This window comes from Bombina bombina, chromosome 2, assembly GCF_027579735.1.
Source record: "Bombina bombina isolate aBomBom1 chromosome 2, aBomBom1.pri, whole genome shotgun sequence".
In the NCBI taxonomy this organism is placed as follows: Eukaryota; Metazoa; Chordata; class Amphibia; order Anura; family Bombinatoridae; genus Bombina; species Bombina bombina.
The window spans coordinates 672854975-672875344 of NC_069500.1; the positions used below are offsets into that span (position 1 = coordinate 672854975).

At 36.4% G+C, this 20370-nt stretch overlaps 1 protein-coding gene across 4 annotated transcripts in view; it reads right to left on the reverse strand.

The window, feature by feature from the left end:
• Window positions 1-20370, reverse strand: part of BNC2 (basonuclin 2) — a 994147-nt gene that overhangs the window by 52552 nt on the left and 921225 nt on the right. For all 4 annotated transcript variants that reach the window (XM_053702635.1, XM_053702636.1, XM_053702638.1 and 1 more), the window contains one exon: window positions 1-1078. This exon is cut by the window's left edge and continues 895 nt beyond it. In XM_053702635.1, coding sequence (XP_053558610.1) covers window positions 1-1078 — 1078 coding nt within the window. The remainder of the gene's footprint in view (window positions 1079-20370) is intronic.

Consider the following 20370-nt stretch of genomic DNA (forward strand, 5'->3'; position numbering starts at 1 on the left):
TATCTCCTGAATTTAATAAACTTCTGTAAAAAGGAGGGACAGGTTGCACAGTCTTTAAAGCTGGGAATACTAGATGGCTGGAAAGAGTGTTCTGTAATATAGGGTCTAAAGGTGGAGTTGAAAACCCCATGGGTGGCCGACCAGGGCTGGTCAATGTCAGGTTTGACTTCGTACTTGCGATTACAGGGGTAGCAGCACCTGATGTTGCACGAATTAAGTCTTTGTCTCTATTGTTCCTCAGCATTGGCATGTGAAGTCGGGGATTAGGATTTGCACTGTGACGATTACGACTTCTAAGGGAGCTGAAAACCATGTTGCAACCTTCAATAGTGCATCGGTGCTTGATCTTAAGGTGAACTGCATTGTAGTGTATTTTTAGGGTTCCTTTGTCATAGAAAGTTTTGCCACATGCATTGCAAAATACCCTGCCTTTCCTTGATGATGCCCCCATCCTCCTCATTCTGTGGATCTTGAAGGAGCTTTTGGTGTGTTCTGATTTGTTTAGGTCACTAACAGAAGTAGTAGAGTGAGAAGGTGAGGCATTGCTTGGCTCTGTTTTTGGCTCTACATTAGTTATGCTACTCAAAGCATTCCTACTGGATGTCTGCTCACTTCTACTGTAAGGCATGGGGGAGACCTCTGACTCACTGGTCTCTTCACATTCATTCTGGTTTAAATTGTTCTGCTCACGCAACCGTAATCCAGGATGCTCCAACATGAGACCATTGGGGGGTAATCCAAGCATAGGAGCAGAGACTGGATTAATATACTGGAATGGAAGCAAGAAGGCAAGGCTGTTGGGCATATTCTCAAAGTGGTGAATACTGGAAGGGTTACTGTTCTCCAAATGTGAAAGAACACTGGGGCTTCTGGTCCTATTATTGCTTTCTATGAAAGTCCTAATATCTGAATCGACCTTGGAAGAGGGAACAGCAACAGCCTGACCTTCTTTCTCTTGGATAGCCATGAGTTCAACAATGGATTTTGTCTCTCCAAACCTCAGAAACTGTTGAAGGGTAATAATCTCTTCTTCACGAGACATAATGGCCCATCGGTCCAGTACTTTGCCTGCAGTGTCCTGGAGATCACATAAAAAAAGACAAAAATATATATAAAAAAAAATCTTAGTGATTTATCTATTTTAGTAAAGTAAATTTGCAAAATCAGATACAATGAAAACTTCTTTTTTTTTCTGTCATGCAAATGTGTTAATTATAGTCACAGTTAGCAAAACAGATTGCATTAACTATTGTCAAAGCAAACATAACATAGACCACTGGGGCTCTGTAATATAAAATGCTTTCAACGCTGTTATTTTAACAACCTGATCTTTGTACAGTGCAGCTATTTAGCATTTATTAGGATAAGATGTGAAATCGTACTGTGTGCATTAATAAAAACAGGGGGGGGAAAAACAACAAACGTGTCTATCTTTGGCAGTTACAATGCATAATTAAACAGAAAAAAAGGATGACTATATAACAACCTAACAGGTTGCAAGGTGTCTTTTGGCAACAATGCTTAGATAGGAATTTAAAATAATAAGGAATTTCTGAAAATGATGCCACTTATTTGGACAATTTTAAATATGTTAACATTTTGGAGGACATTATTATCCGCATCCTGAAACCTCAAAACCAAAAGCCAAGGAAAGATTGGATTAACTTTATTTGCTTGGTGGTTAGATGGGGTTCCAATTTATAGGGACATTAAAGGGACATAAAACTCATATGCTAAATCCCTTGAAACTGATGCAGTATAACTGTAAAAATCTGACATGAAAATATCACCTGAGCATCTCTATGTAAAAAAGGAAGATATTTTACCTCACAATCTCCTTCCTCAGTTCAGCAGAGTAAGTTCTGTGTAAAAAGTTATACTCAGCTGCAGCCCAGCTGCAGGTAAAAAAAAAAAGAAGAAGAAATTAACTGCAGCCAATCAGCATCAGCAGTGCTGAGGTCATGAAATCTTTTACTGTGATCTCATAAGATTTCACTTAACTCTCCTGAGATTTCATAGTAAACTTCCTTACACTGAATAGGGAAATAACATGAGAGTGCACAAGGCTCAATCCTTCAGCTGTTCCGGGACAGACATACTGATTTGCTGCTTAGAAGTCCTTTACAATGGGATGTGGCAACTGAGGAACTTTTGAGGTAAAATATATATTTTTTTTACATAGAGATGTTCAGGTGATATTTTCTAGTCAGCTTTTTACAGCTATACTGCATCACTTTCAAGTGTTTCAACATTTGGGTATTATGGCCCTCTAAACAGATGGGTACAACTATAGTAGCATGGTTATTATTCATTATGCTATATTTTTCCCTCCTGTACATGCAGCTCTCTTTAAAACCATTCTCTAATTTTAATATATATATATATATATATATATATATATATATATATATATATATATATATAATGTGTGTGAGTATGTATGTATAACCAGTATGGAGAACTTTTAAATAAGCACAAAAGTGTTTAGTTATATATGTCCTTGTCAGAAAACACAATATATAAAGCCGCAACAACATCAAAATAAATAAAAACAAGGAAGCAGCTATAAACAGATGAAATATTTGAAGTGGAGAGGAACGCATTTTACATTTCAGCAATCATAATATAGAAACGGCAAATAAATTGGTTGACATGCTAAATCTATCACTCTGCACTCACACTCTACAGGTGCAAACACATATTAAGATTGTCTTCTGGTTGAAAGTGAAGAAATCCATGAAAGATCCACTTTAGTAATCACCGGACCATCTTCAGTTATAGTAAATATACATTAGAAAGCATTTCACACTTTAATTTTTACTAGTAGGCAAGAGATTTGCCTCAAGGTAGGGATAAAAAATTCTACCCTCATATGTCAGGCTTTCCATATACATTATCTATTGATGTATACTAAGATAAAACAACACTGGAAACAGAATTGCGGCCTATCAGGGAGTTTGCTGTAGAAGTGGATGTTCATTGGCTATTAGTTAAATAAAAGGGCAGGATTTTATGCCTTTTTAAAGGGACATAAAACAGTAAATAAATACTAGATATAATGATGTATTCAAAGTTTAGCCTGAGAATAATATGAAGATTTATTTTTAAGAATGATATAATTTGCTTAAATATTCAAGATATAAATGTAAAGGTTTAATTTCTATAAAGTACTTTTGTTCTATAATGTAATGGGCACCACCATGATGCAACCTAGGTTTTTCTTAACGGTCTCTTCTGCTGTAGACAATTAGAAACATATATAAAAACATAAAATAAAAGAGTAAGCAAACAATTCTGAATGAAATATATAATTGTTAAAGTAACTAACAGAGTTATATACACACTCATTGGTTATATACTCTTTTTAGCAGTAGAGATAAATAAGAGATAGATAAACCTAGGTTTCAATATATAGTGGAATTGAGAAAACCCCATTAGCATGTAAGTCTATAAGCCCAGCTGTTTTGTACATCGCCTAACAGTGTAACTCTTGGATTTGCCCTCTACTCATTTGTCTCCCATAAATGCTACCTTGTCTATAAGACCTATGTTTATAGCGCTGCGCTGCAGAATCTGCTTGCGCTCTACAAATAGCTGATAATAATAATAAATACTTTAATAATAAAGTACAGATAATTAAACATTTTATATTATACACTTAAACAGTTTAATGCCTCTTTAACTCATTTATTTTATTTAAGATCTGAAATTATTTTACAGTTAATTTATTTATTTTTTTGAGACGAGATTTTAACATTACTAGATACCAATATCTTAAATTAGCAAGAGGCAAGATTCAGGCATTGCAATTACGTTCAAAGGAAAGTTTCATAAATCTTATCAGGGTCCTAACTAGGTCAGTTGTAGTTTAGAGTGACATTCTAGGTAGGGGAGTACATCTTACGCTCAATCTAGCCCATCACCGCTATAAAAAACATATATAGTGTTATCCCAGTTCAAGCTACTGTAAGCAATGTCATTAGAAGCTTTCAACAAATATTATCCCAAAAATGGGTGCAGTTTAAGCAATATTATATGTTACACGTCTAAGTGCTCTGCTGCATCCCATACATCTTTAGATTAAAAACAAGATAACAAATATGAGCCATGCAACTCTAGCCAAAGTTGTGATTACTGCTTTTTTTTATAGAAACCAAACCTTTCACCTTATTTTTTAAGATCAGAGAAGAGACATCATGTTTTATACAATGTGTACATAACATACCAATAGATAATAGCTTAGTTTTTTACTAAAAAATATGTAATCAAGCACTGTTCCACTATTTTTTAATGCCACACTGATCCAATGCCTATTACAAAGCTTTAAAGACATCTGCGAGGTGACCTCTGAGGTGGACCTATAATCTTCTGAAACACAAAAGGAATTTGTTACGAAGGAATACAGTGCTCTTTCCTCCCCTTCCATGAGCTGATGCTGTGATTTCAGATGACCTGCAGGCTAGGATAAGATTTGTCAGGATGTGACCCAGACATAAGGACATATTTTGTCCTGACATCTGAGTCACGTCTGAGGCAAGGGATGAGTGCACGATGATTAGCTTTGAAGATGCAAGCTGTCAGCTTAATATGTTGCTCCATGAGAGGAACACAAGGTTCACAGAAATACTTATAAGGGCAAAAATGAGTTTTTAAAGGTGCATCCATCCTTGTGAGTGAGAGAATTACAAATCTAATATATATACACACACACTAGAACTTGAATATTAACTTTTCTTGATTGACTTTAGCGTTAATTACAGCATGAAAGACGACTACATATAATTACCTCATCAACATATTCAAGTGGAAGTCTGCAGTACTAGGTTTCATTATTTGTCTTGTTTTTTGTTTCCTAACGCACAAAGTGTGACTCTCTTTGTGTGGTCATCCAATATACTGCAATTCCCCAAATTAAACCCAAACAAAATCAGCTAAACATTGTAATTCTAACCTTTATAATGACTGTTTTATTTAGTAGTAAAAAAAATACACATATATAAAATATCCTACCCCATAACAATGTATCAATTTAAAACTTAAAATAATAAATAAACCCAGATAAATAGGTATTCTTCAAAGTGACAGTATTCTTTCGTGATTTAGATAGAGCTTGCAATTTTAAGCAACTTTCTAATTTACTCCTATTATAAAAATTATCTTCATTCTCTTGGTATCTTTATTTGAAATACAAGAATGTAAGTTTAGATGCCGGCCCATTTTTGGTGAACACACTTAGTTGTTCTTGCTGATTGGTGGATACATTCACTCACCAATAAACAAGTGCTTTCCATGGTTCTTAACTAAAAAAATAGCTTTTTTTTTTCAAATAAAGAAAGCAAGAGAACGAAGAAAAATTGATAATAGGAGTAAATTAGAAAGTTGCTTTAAATTGCATGCTCTATCTGAATCACAAAATAAAAAAATTGGGTTCAGTGTCCCTTTAATACAAGAGAAATGGATAGTTTTGCTTATTTTTAAATAACATTGCTTTGATTTTCAGACTCCTAATCAAGCCTCAAAGTTTTAGGAGAATACCGACGTATACCGACTCCAGCTTGCTTCTGCTTGTGTATATGCAAAGGAAGGGGGAGTGTCTGCAATTTCCCACTTGCAGAGGGTGTTCCAGTAACCTTTTAAACAGAGCTAAACTGGAAGCTTCTAAGTAAGTTTTTAAACGGTTTTATATCAGTATCTGTGCATATTATTCTTTATAGTAGTGTCTATTACATGCAGTTATATGAAAACTGATGTATACTGTCCCTTTAAGTATACTATTTAATATGTTCAGTGGTGAACATACAAGTTAAAACTGTTTTTATTTTGTGAAAAATGATTTGCCAGCCCCCTTTTTGTGGAGGTCCAACAGTGCTGTGTGTGTACAGAACAATTAAATAGAAAGGAATCACAAGCGTCTTTTACTACTTTAAAGGTGAATTTCACATAATAATTCTTACTAATCAATGCAAGATCTTTAATAGACATTTATGGTAACAAACAGACTGGACACTAATGTAAACGAGTGAATGAATCATACATACAGAGAGAGCATGGTTAACTGGCAGACCAAAGGCCTCATGCGGCCCTCTGCGCTAGTCTTTGCGGCTACTGAGAAAAAGCAGAACTAACAATAGTTTCTGTGGCATCAGGAAAAGCAAAACTAAAAATGTTTGCTTTGGAGTGGCTAAAACTTAAATGACCCCTCTGGATGGGAGAACTGCAGATAAAAGCTACCCTGCAACCTACCCTAAATCCCTTATGACACTTTTAGGAGGAATATTATAATAGGTGTGTTTAATAACAATACATTTATATACAGCCTTTAAGGCTTCTAAAATATTGACCCGTGGCTCCCATGTGTCACTGATGTGACAATGTAACAAAACCACTGCAAAATTATAGAATGTCAGTACTGGCTCATCATATTCAGCTGTTTCTGCAGCAACAATAGCTCACACTGAAGAATGAAGGTTTAGAGATAACGTTCTTCAAAAACAACAGTGCACTAATGATGTTATTAATGTGTAAAAATAAACCAGAAGGATTGATGTACTCAATCACTTAGCAAATTATGTTTCCATTTTCATTAGTTTGTTAAACTTGGCCTAGATCCATGACTGCTGTTGTGATCTATCAGTGTTTATTTGGTAGCCAAAAAGCACATAGGTAGAAAGTGTTTGATTTGGTCTGTGTTATAAGTTGATTAAAAGAAACTGACAATAAAAGATATTCTTACAAAATTATTATATCATTGCTAATATCAGGTGATGTGGTCAGTACTTCACCCTATATTGAGATTGCAGAATTTCCTATGTACATTATCTCAGGGACAATAATCATAATGCATTAATACATAAATATATATCAAGGGCAATATGCATTTGCAAATATATCTTTATCTATCAGGGAAAAAAAATGATTCTCTACTCTCAAGATACCAGAAAGATTGAAATGAAAAGGCTTAAAGGGAAAATAAATGCAATTTACTGAATTAGCTTCAGGTTTTGCAAGTATTTTAAAAAATGTATTTTTGTATGAATTAGTAATCTTATTTTCTTTTTGCATATATTTATAGTGTTTGTAGAAAATTAAGAAAAGGTATTTACAAATAAAACAAATTGCAGTGTCTGTTGTAATGTTTTTTTTAATTAGACATAACATAATGTCTGTACACTGAATTCTCAGTGTTAAAAGGACATTAAATGTAACATGTCAAAGGATACGACATTACAATAATAAAATGCCCTACTACATTATAACACTTTAATATTGAGTAGGTAAAGATGAATCCCAGCGCCACCTAAAACCTTGTATGCGTACCTGGTTTTGAATCCGCCACCCTGGAGGCCGCAGATGCCATAGGAATCAATGGGAGTCTGAAAGCAGCGAAAGCTTATGTTCGATGTTGCCAGATATCCCATTGATTTCTATGGTAAAAAAACAGTTACGCTTACACCTAACACCCTAACATAAGCCCCGATTCTAAACACCCCTAATCTCCCGCCCTGACATCGCCGCCACCTACATAATGTTATTAACCCCTATTCCGCCGCTCCCCGACCCCGCCGCAACTAAATAAAAGTATTAACCCCTAAACCCCTGGCCTCCCACATCACTACCACTAACTAAACCTATTAACCCCTAAACCGCCAGCCCCCCACATCGCCATAAACAAAATTAAGCTATTAACCGCTTAACCTAACAAACCGCTAACTTTAAATTAAAATTACAACATCCCTATCTTATAATAAAGGTAAACTTACCTGTAGAATTAAAAGAAACTATGTTAAACTATTAATTAACCTACCCTAACTATTATACTAAAATTACATTAAAATACCAATTAAATTAACTATATTACACGTTTAAAAACCTAACCCTACTCAAATTATTTAAATCTACAATTAAAAATTACTAAATTACAAAAAAATAAACACTAAGTTACAAAAAATAAAAAACCCTAAGTTACTAAAAAACCACAGTATCAAAAATAAAAAAGAATTACACCTAATCTAATAGCCCTATCAAAATCAAAAATAAAATAACCCTATCCTACACTAAACTACCAATGGCCCTTAAAAAGGCCTTTTGCGGGGCATTGCCCCAAAGAAATCAGCTATTTTACCTGTAAATATAAATACAACTCCCCCAACAGTAAAATCCACCACCCACACAACCAACCCCACAAATAAAAACCCTATCTAAAAAACCTAAGCTCCCCATTGCCCTGAAAGGGAATTTGTATGGGCATTGCCCTTAAAAGGGCATTTAGCTCTTTTACTGCCCAGAACCTACTCTAAAAATAAATTCTACCCAAAAAAAACTAAAATAAACCTAACACTAACCCCCGACGATCCACTTACAGTTCTTGAAGTTCCGCTTGAAGGATCCATCCAGCTGGCAAGAAGTATTCATCTGGGCGGCCTCTTCCATCTTCATCCAGCCGGCGAAGTCTTCATCCATGCGGCCTCTTCTATCTTCATCCATCCGGCGAGGAGCGGGTCCATCCTGAAGACATCCGACGAGGAGCTCCTCTTCAATACGGTCTCTTCTGTAAACTGGATCTTGAATGCAAGTGACGTCATCCAAGATGGCATCCCTTGCATTTCTATTGGCAGAAAGGTTCCGATCAGCCAATAGGATTAGAGCCGCTAAAATCCTATTGGCCGTTCCAATCAGCCAATAGGATTTGAGCAGCTCTCATCCTATTGGCTGTTCCAATCAGCCAATAGGATGAGAGCTCAATCCTATTGGCTGAATGGAACAGCCAATAGGATGAGATCTGCTCAAATCTTATTGGCTGATTGGAATTATAAGATAGGGATGTTGTAATTTTAATGTAAAGTTAGCGGGTTTTTAGGTTAAAGGGTTAATAGCTTAATTTAGTTTATGGCGATGTGGGGGGCTGGCAGTTTAGGGGTTAATAGGTTTAGTAAGTGGTAGTGATGTGGGAGGCCATGGAGTTTAGGGTTTAATACATTTATTTAGTTGCGGTGAGGTCCGGGAGCGGCAGGATAGGGGTTAATACTTTTATTTAGTTGTGGTGGGCTCTGGGAGCGGCGGGATAGGGGTTTATAACTTTATTAAAGTTGCGGCGGGGTCCGGGTTAAACATTTTAGTATAGTGGCGGTGTTTAGTGACAGGGTATAAATAAAGTTTGTAAAGAGCCAAATAGCAGCGAGATCGATGACTGCTAGTTAACAACAGTCCGTTGCTCATCTCCCCGTACTTGGTGCGCAGCTTTTTTAATAAATATGGAGATCGTATTCAGGTCCGCGGCCGCGATGTTACGAGAGCGTATTGGCGCCGTCGAATGCAAGAAAGTTGACGACTTGATAGATAGGCCACTAAGACTCTACAGCTCATTGGCTGTTAGTAACAACTTACACAGAATATATTCTTTCAGCAAAAGGAATTTAAAAAAAATGGCACTGCATAATACATTTTTGAAATATTGAGCATTGTTTTTGTTTAAAGAGGATGTGCCATTTAGCATGAACATGACATTTAGGAAAAAATTATATCAATGTCTCCTGAAACTGTATCTAAAATGTATATGTAAAATAAAAAAGAATACTGTACTGAACTCCCTCCTGACATTATCATGCAGCTAGAATTTTTACTTAAAAAAGGCCATGTACAGCGTACTACTAAATGAGAGATTAGATACAAGAAAAAAAAATCATTTAGGAAGAACGGAGTTTAAAATAGCATAATAGAAAAGCTTTCCAGAGGCCAGGCAAGTGTTAAGGTAAAGTATTTTGTACTTTCTTTGATTTCTGACACATGAGCAGGAGGTCAAAGACACAGTCATTTTGGCAAAATGAGGTTTAACTGTCAAGATTTTGTGGAGAAAAAAAGAAGAAAAAGAGTAGTGAGCTAAGGCGTTGTGGTTCTGGCCGTATGCTGTTGAGTTTGTGTAGTTTCTATGACACCTGCAGGTTGCATAGTGTAGTATTACTAGTCTACACTTCCCAGGCACTACGGGAAGCTGTATGATGTCACCAGCAGAGATCTTCATGTTGCAAATCTCTTTTTATTAGCAGTTGTGATATGAGAGAATTTCTGCATATGCTGCACTTTGCTGGCCAATCCTCTCAGAACCAAGGGGTACTTCTACCACCTGAAGCAAATCAAATGTAAAACAACATCCTCGCAATTGGGATGGATTACAAATACTCAATAAATATAATGATGGCTACATCCTAGTCCTGCAGTGAACAATGTACATAGCAAATAACAGAGTCTGTACATATTAATACACTTCTTGTCCCAGCAGTACTGACTTTCCGAGCAGCCCACTTCTCTGCATTAACAGCAGTCATTTGGAGAGCAGCAAACCTGCCATTAGAAGCACTTTTACAAGTGTATATTCATCCACCAATTAGCTTAATGTGCCCGTTTTCTGCATATTTTCAATCCAGGCCTGAACAAATCTCATTAATATTTCCCCCTAGCGCTTTGACAGATTACCTTGTCATTATGCATCCTGGAGCCTTTGAAACAATATGGGTAAACTACTGTTTGCGAGGTTAATGACAATTATCCCCTAATTACTGCATAAGTCACTCAGTCCACTTTATCTCAAAGGCAGGGTTCTGCTCTGTGTATCTGCCATGGTGTCACTGTAAATGAATCTTGTACAGCTAAATTTATATCTGCTGCTCTGTCTTGTAATTTGTACTGACAGGCAAATTAACTAATTACAGTATGCCATCAGTTAAACACTGATCCTGCTTTAATAAAATCATCAAATTGTTGGGAACATGGTGATGATACCATTGATAAACATGTGAAGTCAGTTTACGCTGCAGTTTTCCCCTTTTTGTGAAAGCTACCAAGGTTAAGAGACTTATTTACACAGAACTAGTACAATTCAGCAAAGTATAGGTCATCTGCTTCAGTTGCATAAAAAAGTGCTGCTTAAAAGTCTATCATTAAAGGGACACTAAACCCAAATTTTTTCTTTCATGATTCAGATAGAGCATGCAATTTTAAGCAACTTTCAAATTTACTCCTATTATTTTTTCCCCGTTCTCTTGCTATCTTTATTTAAAAAGCAGGAATGTTAAGCTTAGAAGCCGGCCCATTTTAGGTTTAGCACCATGGATAGCGCTTGCTTATTGGTGGCTACATTTAGCAAACCAATAAGCAACTATAAACTCAGGTTCTGAACCAAAAATTGCCCCGGCTATTACATTCAGCTTTACATTCCTGCTTTTAAAATAAAGATAGCAAGAGAACGAAGAAAAAGTTAGAAAGTTGCTTAAAATTGCATGCTCTATCTGAATCATGAAAGAAAAAAAAATGAGTTTAGTGTCCCTTTAAACAAATGATTTTTTGGGCTCCTAGATGTTATTAAAAAATGCATTTTAGGTTCAGAAGCTGTAATGCAAGTACCTGTTTTTACATTTGAGAGAACTGTCAGAATATTGAGAGCATATGTGCAACCACAGCCATAGGATTGTTACAGCAATAATTTAGAGCTTGACTTTGCAGGCTAGTTCTGATCATCTAATGGTGAGGTTATGTAGTCATGTGGGTAAGGTTGGAGTCACATTTATTTAAAATGTACTTTTACCTTCCGTGTAAAAAACAAAAGCATTTATATTCCTATGGCTGAGATGTATTAAGCCCAAGGTTTCTAAGCAGCTCTGAAACAGCAGACTCCCTGGCCTAGCTACACTAAGAATAGCTTGAGAGCAAGATCCCCCCCAACGCACTTTACCACTCTAATCGGACCTCAAGGATTATAAATTATGACCCAACTCTAGGACAGTATCACATATATGCATTGACATCTGTCACCTTTACTTAATCCCCTTCAGAGCTAGAAAAAGACTGATGAGCCAATCAGGGGCAGCATATATGCAAAGCTGGTAATCACTGGCCGTATTCCGTTCTGAAGTGTAATTGCATGTGCAAACTTTAACTATATGTTTAGTTCTTGGTGCATTTAAAAACAAAATTGTTAATGCCTTTTTAAAGAAAGTAATATTACCTGCATATAACTACAGTTGTGCTCATAAGTTTACATACCCTGGCAGAATTTATGGTTTTGTGGCCATTTTTCAGAGAATATGAATGATAACACAAAAACTTTTCTGTAACTCATGGTTAGTGTTTTGCTGAAGCCATTTATTAAAAATCAACGGTGTTTACTCTTTTTAAATGATAATGATAACAGAAACTACCCAAATTACCCTGATCAAAAGTTTACATACCCTGGTGATTTTGGCCTAATAACATGCACACAAGTTGACACAAAGGGGTTTGAATGGCTATTAAAGGTAACCATCCTCACCTGTGATCCGTTTGCTTGTAATTAGTGTGTGTGTATAAAAGGTCAATGAGTTTCTGGACTCCTGACAGACCCTTGCATCTTTCATCCAGTGCTGCACTGACGATTCTGGATTCTGAGTCATGGGGAAAGAAAAAGAATTGTCAAAGGATCTGCGGGAAAAGGTAGTTGAACTGTATAAAACAGGAAAGGGATATAAAAAGATATCCAAGGAATTGAGAATGCAAATCAGCAGTGTTCAAACTCTAATCAAAAAGGGGAAAATGAGGGGTTCTGTTGAAACCAAACCACAGTCAGTTAGAATAACTTCAGGTGAAATAAAGGACTCTCTGAAAACATGTGGTGTGGGTGTTTCAAGATGCACAATAAGGAGGCACTTGAAAAAAGATGGGCTGCATGGTCGAGTCGCCAGAAGAAAGCCATTACTATGCAAATGCCACAAAGCATACAATACACAAAACAGCACAGAGACAAGCCTCAAACCTTCTGGCACAATGTCATTTGGAGTGATGAGACCAAAATTTAGCTTTTTGGCCACAACCATAAACGCTACATTTGGAGAGGAGTCAACAAGGCTTATGATGAAAGGTACACCATTCCTACTGTGAAACACGGAGGTGGATCGCTGATGTTGTGGGGATGTGTGAATTACAAAGGCACAGGAAATTTGGTCAGAATTGATGGCAAGATGAATGCAGTATGTTATCAAACAGAACCCCTCATTTTCCACTTCTTTTTTAGAGTTTGAACACTGCTGATTTGCATTCTCAATTCCTTTGATATCTTTTTATATCCCTTACCTGTTTTATACAGTTCAACTACCTTTTCCCGTAGATCCTTTGACAATTCTTTTGCTTTCCCCATGACTCAGAATCCAGAAATGCCAGTGCAGCACTGGATGAAAGATGCAAGGGTCTGTCAGGAGTCCAGAAACTCATAGACCTTTTATACACACACACACTAATTACAAGCAAACGGATCACAGGTGAGGATGGTTACCTTTAATAGCCTTTCAAAACCCTTTGTGTCAACTTGAGTGCATGTTATCAGGCCCAAATCACCAGGGTATGTAAACTTTTGATCAGGGTCATTTGGGTAGTTTGTTGTCATTATGATTTAAAAAGAGTAAACACAGTTGATTGATAATAAATGGCTTCAGCCAAACACTAACCATGAGTGACAGAAAAGTTTTTGTGTTATCATTCATATTCTCTGAAAAATGGCCAAGAAATCATAAATTCTGCCAGGGTATGTAAACTTATGAGCACAACTGTATGTATTTAAGCTTCACAAAGGAATTGATCACTGCATTGCCAAACATATATATATATATATATATATATATATATATATATATATACACACAATATAGATGTTTTTAAAGCATTCATAACTGTGATTTTGAAGAAAACATAAGACAGAGGGGCGCCTCATGTGTATATCGGCATATTCAAATATGAGCGTATTGATATTGAAGCCAAATTGGTACTCACATTTAGTATAAGTACACTTATGTACTGGTAGGAACAGGCTGATAACTCTGGGTGTACTAGTTAACACTCTCCTGGATCCAACGAGGTATACAGGTGCGGTCCAACCCACTGCAGAAGTGGGTGACTCCAGGGGCTCTGGTGCAATGTAGTAATAGGTCAATCATAAAAAGGTGCTTCCACTAGGCTTGTAGTTATAAAATTGGTATATTAAAAAGACTTTAAAAACATACAAGCAATGGGTATAGAGGGCATATCCAAAATACCCCCTATGTGACGCGTTTCTCGGCTTTGATACCAGCCGTTTCCTCAGGCATAAAGCACCTTACTACAAACACATCATTTTAAAACACAGTGTGACCAATTAGCAAGCTGATAATGCCCACCAAAAGATCACTATATTGATATGTACATTTTTAATATTTTTATTACACAAATTTCCTTTTAGCATGTGCTAGTATTACCTCTATATGAGAGAATATTACATTGATCAGTATTTCCCTATTATTATTTTTATGACATTGTATCCCTTCTAGCATTCACTAGTCTCAATACCTATTTGCTAGAGATCATTATACATACACTTTAGATTATTAGTATGATTTTTATTATAGTTCAAATACACTAGTAACATCTCACATATTCATAGTAGCACCATACACCCCCCTTTGTTCACTAGTCACTTTTCATTGTAGCTATGACACACACCCTGGTACTAAATTCTCATTGGTCACCCCTAATCCCGTGGGGATGTCGTGATCATGTCATTCACAATTGATCACGCACGGAACACGTTTGATGTGAATACAAAAATAATAGCTTGTAATCTGCAGCGAGAAGCCAGCAAAATGTATTGTTAACAAGGATACTATTAATAGGAGTGTCCTTTATATCTAGATTTATTCACAAGAGATCACCATTATTTTGATCCTCATATAAGTCACACATCACGAACGTAATAAGCTTGTTGACCACGTTTACATTAATGGAGCGGTTCGCAAATAAATTGGGAACATAAGGCATAATTCTAATAAGTGGGACAAAGCCGCTCGAAATATGCATGCATATATATAATACCAAATAGGATAGAAGGACCATCATTGGTCGTATTGTTTCATTTGAAATTGTAACATTGTATGAAAATGTTTCTTAAAGAGATAATGTTCGGTTGTTTGCCACCAAGTTATTAATGTTGTACATAGGTTATAACTTTTGTTTTGAGACATGTTTAATGTGCAATTCATATACGGCTAGATTAAGAGTTTTGCGTTATGAGTGAAAAAGCCTCATAAAGCTGCTTTTTCACTACCGCTGCTATTACGAGTCTTGTAGGTATAGCTGTACCGCACACTTTTTTGGCAGTCACGCAAACGTAACTACCGCACTTTTTAAAAAGTCCTTTTTCAATGGGACTTCCACAGCACCGGTATTACGAGTTTGCCTCTCCGGCCAAAAAGTGAGCGGTACCGCCTATAACTACAAGATCCGTACCGTAAACTGAAAGTCAGTAGTTATGGGTTTTACGTTACAAAGCTGTACCGTAAAACTCATAACTAAAGTGTTACAAAGAACACTACCACCCATAAACTACCTATTAACCCCTAAACCGAGGCCCTCCCACATCGCAAACACTAAAATACAATTATTAACCCCTAATCTGCCGCTCCGGACATCTCTGCCACTATAATAAACATATTAACCCCTAAACCGCCGTACTCCTGCACTGCAATCACTAGTTAAATATTATTAACCCCTAATCTGCTGCCCCCAATGTCGCCGCCACTATACTAAAGTTATTAACTCCTAAACCGCTGGCCTCCCACATCACTAACACTAAATACATTTTAACCCTAACCCTAACACCCCTAACTTTAATATAATTAAAATAAATCTAAATAAAACCTACTATTAATAACTAAATAATTCCTATTTAAGACTAAATACTTACCTGTAAAATAAACCCTAAGCTAGCTACAATATAACTAATGGATGATGTAATAACTAAAGTTATTAACCACTAAACCTCTGGCCTCCCACATCACTAACACTAAATAAATGTTAACTCTAACACCCCTAACTTTAATATAATTAAAATAAATCTAAAAAAACCTACTATTAATAACTAAATAATTCCTATTTAAGACTAAATACTTACCTGTAAAATAAACCCTAAGATAGCTACAATATAACTAATGGATGATGTCATTTAAAGGAACCTTCATTGTTCAAGAACCATCAAAAGAAGAGGATGCTCCGTGCCGGATGTCTTGAAGATGGAGCCGCTCCGCATCGGAAGGATGAAGATAGAAGATGCCGCTTGGATGAAGATTTCTGCCCGCCTGAAGGCAATTTCTTGCCGCTTGGATGAAGACTTCTCCCGGCTTCGTTGAGGACTTCTTGCTGCTTGGATGAAGACTTCTCCCGGCTTCGTTGAGGATGGATGTCCAGTCTTCAAAAACTGTAAGTGGATCTTCGGAGGTTAGTGTTAGGTTTTTTTTAAGGGTTTATTGGGTGGGTTTTATTTTTAGATTAGGGACTTTGGGCAATGTAAAAGAGCTAAATGCCCTTTTAAGGTCAATGAATGCCCATCCAATTGCCCTTTTCAGGGCAACGGGGTTCCTAGGTTTTTAGGTAGTTTTTTTTTTTGGGGGGGGGGGTTGGTTGTGTGGGTGGTGGGTTTTACTGTTGGGGGGGGTTGTTTGTATTTTTTTATTACAGGTAAAAGAGATGATTTCTTTGTGGCAATGCCCCGCAAAAGGCCCTTTTAAGGGCCATTGGCAGTTTATTGTAGGCTAGGTTTTTTTTTATTTTTTGGGGGGGGCTTTTTTATTTTGATAGGGCTATTAGATTAGGTGTAATTAGTTTGTGTAATTTAGTGTTTATTATTTTCTGTAATTTAGATAAATGTATTTTATTAATTTAATTTTAGTGTAATGTTAGGTTTTAGTGTAAGACAGGTTAGGTTTTATTTTACAGGTAAATTTGTATTTATTTTAACTAGGTAGCTAGTAAATAGTTAATAACTATTTACTAACTATTCTACCTAGTTAAAATAAATACAAATCTTAGGGTTTAATTTACGGGTAAGTATTTAGTCTTAAATAGGAATTATTTAGGTAATAATAGTAATTTGTATTTAGATTTATTTAATTATATTAAAGTTAGGGGTGTTAGGGTTAGGGGTTAATATATTTATTTAGTTAGTGATGTGGGAGACCAGAGGTTTAGAGGTTAATAACTTTAGTATAGTGGAGGGGGCGACGTTGGGGACGGCAGATTAGGGGTTAATAAGTGTAATGTAGGTGTCGGCGATGTCAGGGGCAGCAGATTAGGGGTTAATAAGTGTAGGTGGGTGGCAGCGATGTCAGGGGCAGCAGATTAGGGGTTAATAAGTGTAGGTAGGTGTCGGCGATGTCGGGGCCCACAGATTAGGGGTTAATATGTGTAATGTAGGTGTCGGCGATGTCAGGGGCAGCAGATTAGGGGTGTTAAGACTTGGGGTTTATGTTAGGGTGTTTTTTCTTTCCCCATAGGCTTTTGTTTTAGCCGGCTCTCCCCATTGATGTCTATGGGGAAATAGTGCACGAGCACGTAAAACCAGCTCAAAGCAGCACTGGCATTTGTGTGCGGTATGGAGCTCAACGCTGCCATATTGCCAGCTAACGCCTGTTTTTTGCAAACCTGTAATAGCAGCGCTATTAAAGGTGAGCGGTGGAAATAACTTGCAAGTTATTACCGAGCCGCTCATAACGCAAAACTCGTAATCTGGCCGCTTGTTAGTTGTTGTTTCTATTCACTAATTAATTAGGGACTCTGGTGTGTTTACACGCCCACGGTGGGTGTTTTTCTGTAGAATATCACGAACATTACACAGTATTTGATTTGTATTGGAACTTTTTACTAATTCTAACCACCTTTGTACTTTCCATATCAATATTTGTATGAATTGATATTTACTTATAGGTTACATCTCTTATAGTTTGCACCCCCTCAATATTCTGTTTCATAACTGTGATTTTGTTAGCAAAGTTTGTGTTACTTTGCAGTCAAATAATCACTGTGCAGCATGTTGTGCCAGAATTCTGAATGTAATGGAATATTTTATCGGGAATTCAGTCTTGAATTTAAAGTGAATGTAAAGTTTGCGGAATCAGTGCCCGGCTTTTAAAAATCATATTAAAAACAGGGGCACTTTCATTCACCAAACTTTACATTTTACTGGTTTTGTTAAAATACTTACATTTTCTTCTTGAAACCCGCTCCAGCGCTTCTCCAGCCCGTCGCAAACATATTCATACGTCAGCAATGACGATTTCGGCATCTTCCAATCATGGCTTCCCCCCTGGGGGAATCATTGCCTGATTGGAGGAAGGTCGGGATCGTCATTTCTGACTTAGGAAGAGGCTTGCGATGGGCGCTGGAGCAGCTTTCACGAAGAAAAGGTAAGTATTTTAACAAAACCAGTGAAATGTAAAGTTTGATGAATGAAAGTGCCCCTGTTTTTAATAGGATTATTAAAAACCGGGCACTGGTTTATCAAAATTTACATTCACTTTAATGTCCTTTAAAGTAATTTTTTGTTGCGCGAATTAAGATTAAACTTTAAAGTGCATGAAAGAGTTTTCTTATGGTACTTTTATGTCCCTTTAAGCCACATACCTGTCATGTAAAATGAGATTGTACTAATAAATTACATTAATTAAATTAACTATTTGTTTCCTCTTTAACAGGTTATGCTGTAAAGTCTTCTTAATCACTACACATGGCAACATCAAATAATTATTAACCCCTCATTTACACATGAACAAGTATTAAAGGGACATTTTTGTTGAAAAACAGGGCATACAATTAAAGAAAAAAAAAGATCTCAGTTTAGTTCTATTATCAAATGTCCTTCTTTCCCACGGAAATCTTTGTAAGAGAGATACGCAGGTAAGTGTCTGGAGCACCACATGACAGGAAATAGTGCTGCCATCTACTGCTCTTGCATATGAATAACATTCTTGCAAAACTGCTGCCATATAGTGTTACAGACACATGCACGCTCCTGTGCTTACATGGCTGCTTTTCAACAAAAGATGCCAAGAGAAATAAGAACATTTGATAATAGAAGTTAGAAAGTTGTATAAAATTGCATTCTTTTTCTGAATCATGAAAGAAATAAATTGAGTTTCATGCCCCTTTAAATCCAAGTCCAAAAGAGTCCTAAACTGTCAGTGAATAGTGCAGAGGAGCTGATGGGGCTATGCGGCTATTTATGCGATATGGGGATAATTAGGAAAAAAGTATGATTGCAGACAGACGTAATGGAGGGAAGTCTGGACAACCTGCTCTAATCAACGCACAACCTGCTGCCAGAAACAGAATTCTCTCCCTAATGAAAGCAATGGATAACCTAGTATTGGCCAACAAGATCTGCAGCCGCGTATTTGTACACAATAATATCTGGAAGGTCACCAGACACAGCTAATTAAAAAAAACAGGAATGTGTAATATACTTTTTATAATAAACTATTAAAGTGCGCTCCAAAAGCCATTGTCCAAATTGACTGCTGTCAAGCTGCCTGAACAATGTATGTGTTCTTTAGACTCATGGTAATTAGAAACCTATGAAACACAGCTCAGAAGAAGACGAAATACCCACATTCTCTATAATATTAAAACATCATTTCTGTATGAAATGGAATCTAAAATGTAGAAAACCTTTACTTTTTATGTTATGGCAGGGTTTTAATTTGTCCAGGACGAATAGCTCCTCAGAGAAGCCAAGACACAGATGATATCCAGGAGAAAAAGAAAAAAATACTTGCACAGATTATGCTGCAGCATAGCAAGTAAGATTTGTAAAGCTCAGATCAAATATATTTTTTATGCAAAGGAAAAATTGTAAAGTTCAAATACTAATCTTTTGAAATTATAACAGTTGTCATAATATGAAAGGTTACCTGATTTTTTAAACTTTTTTTGTTACCACCCCCCTTAAAATAGGTTCATACATGGTAGCGCTAAACTAGTTCAGTTACTGATGTGAAGGTAAGTGACTTTTTCTGCCACATTGCAGATGTCACTCACTGACTGAATTTCACTATTCCCTTATAACCATTGTTACATCTAAGAGAGCATTTTTGTAACTCAGATGTTCCTGTACTGACAACCAACCATTTGTTACTTTTATGCAAAGTAAGAGTCTGTCTACCAACAGAGAAATGTGAGGTTTTCTGTAAAAAGATGAATTAAAGGGACACAAAACCTTTTCTTTGTTCCATGTAATAATTATTTAAACATGTATAATAGATAGCTACATACCAGCGGCACTGGAAACGGTTGGTTTCACAAATTATAACTACAAATCAAACAGTTGTTTTAGGCAATTTGCAGATTTTAATAAATCTAGGTTAAATGTTTTGCTATTCAGCCTCTCTGGGAGCAGAGGACAAGCAATTTTTACAAAGAAGCAAGAGGTGTTTAATGTTCCTTTATTTTTTGTATGTTTAATTGCTGCTCTTTCAAATACATAATAGAAAAAAAACAGAATTTATGTTTACCTGATAAATTACTTTCTCCAACGGTGTGTCCGGTCCA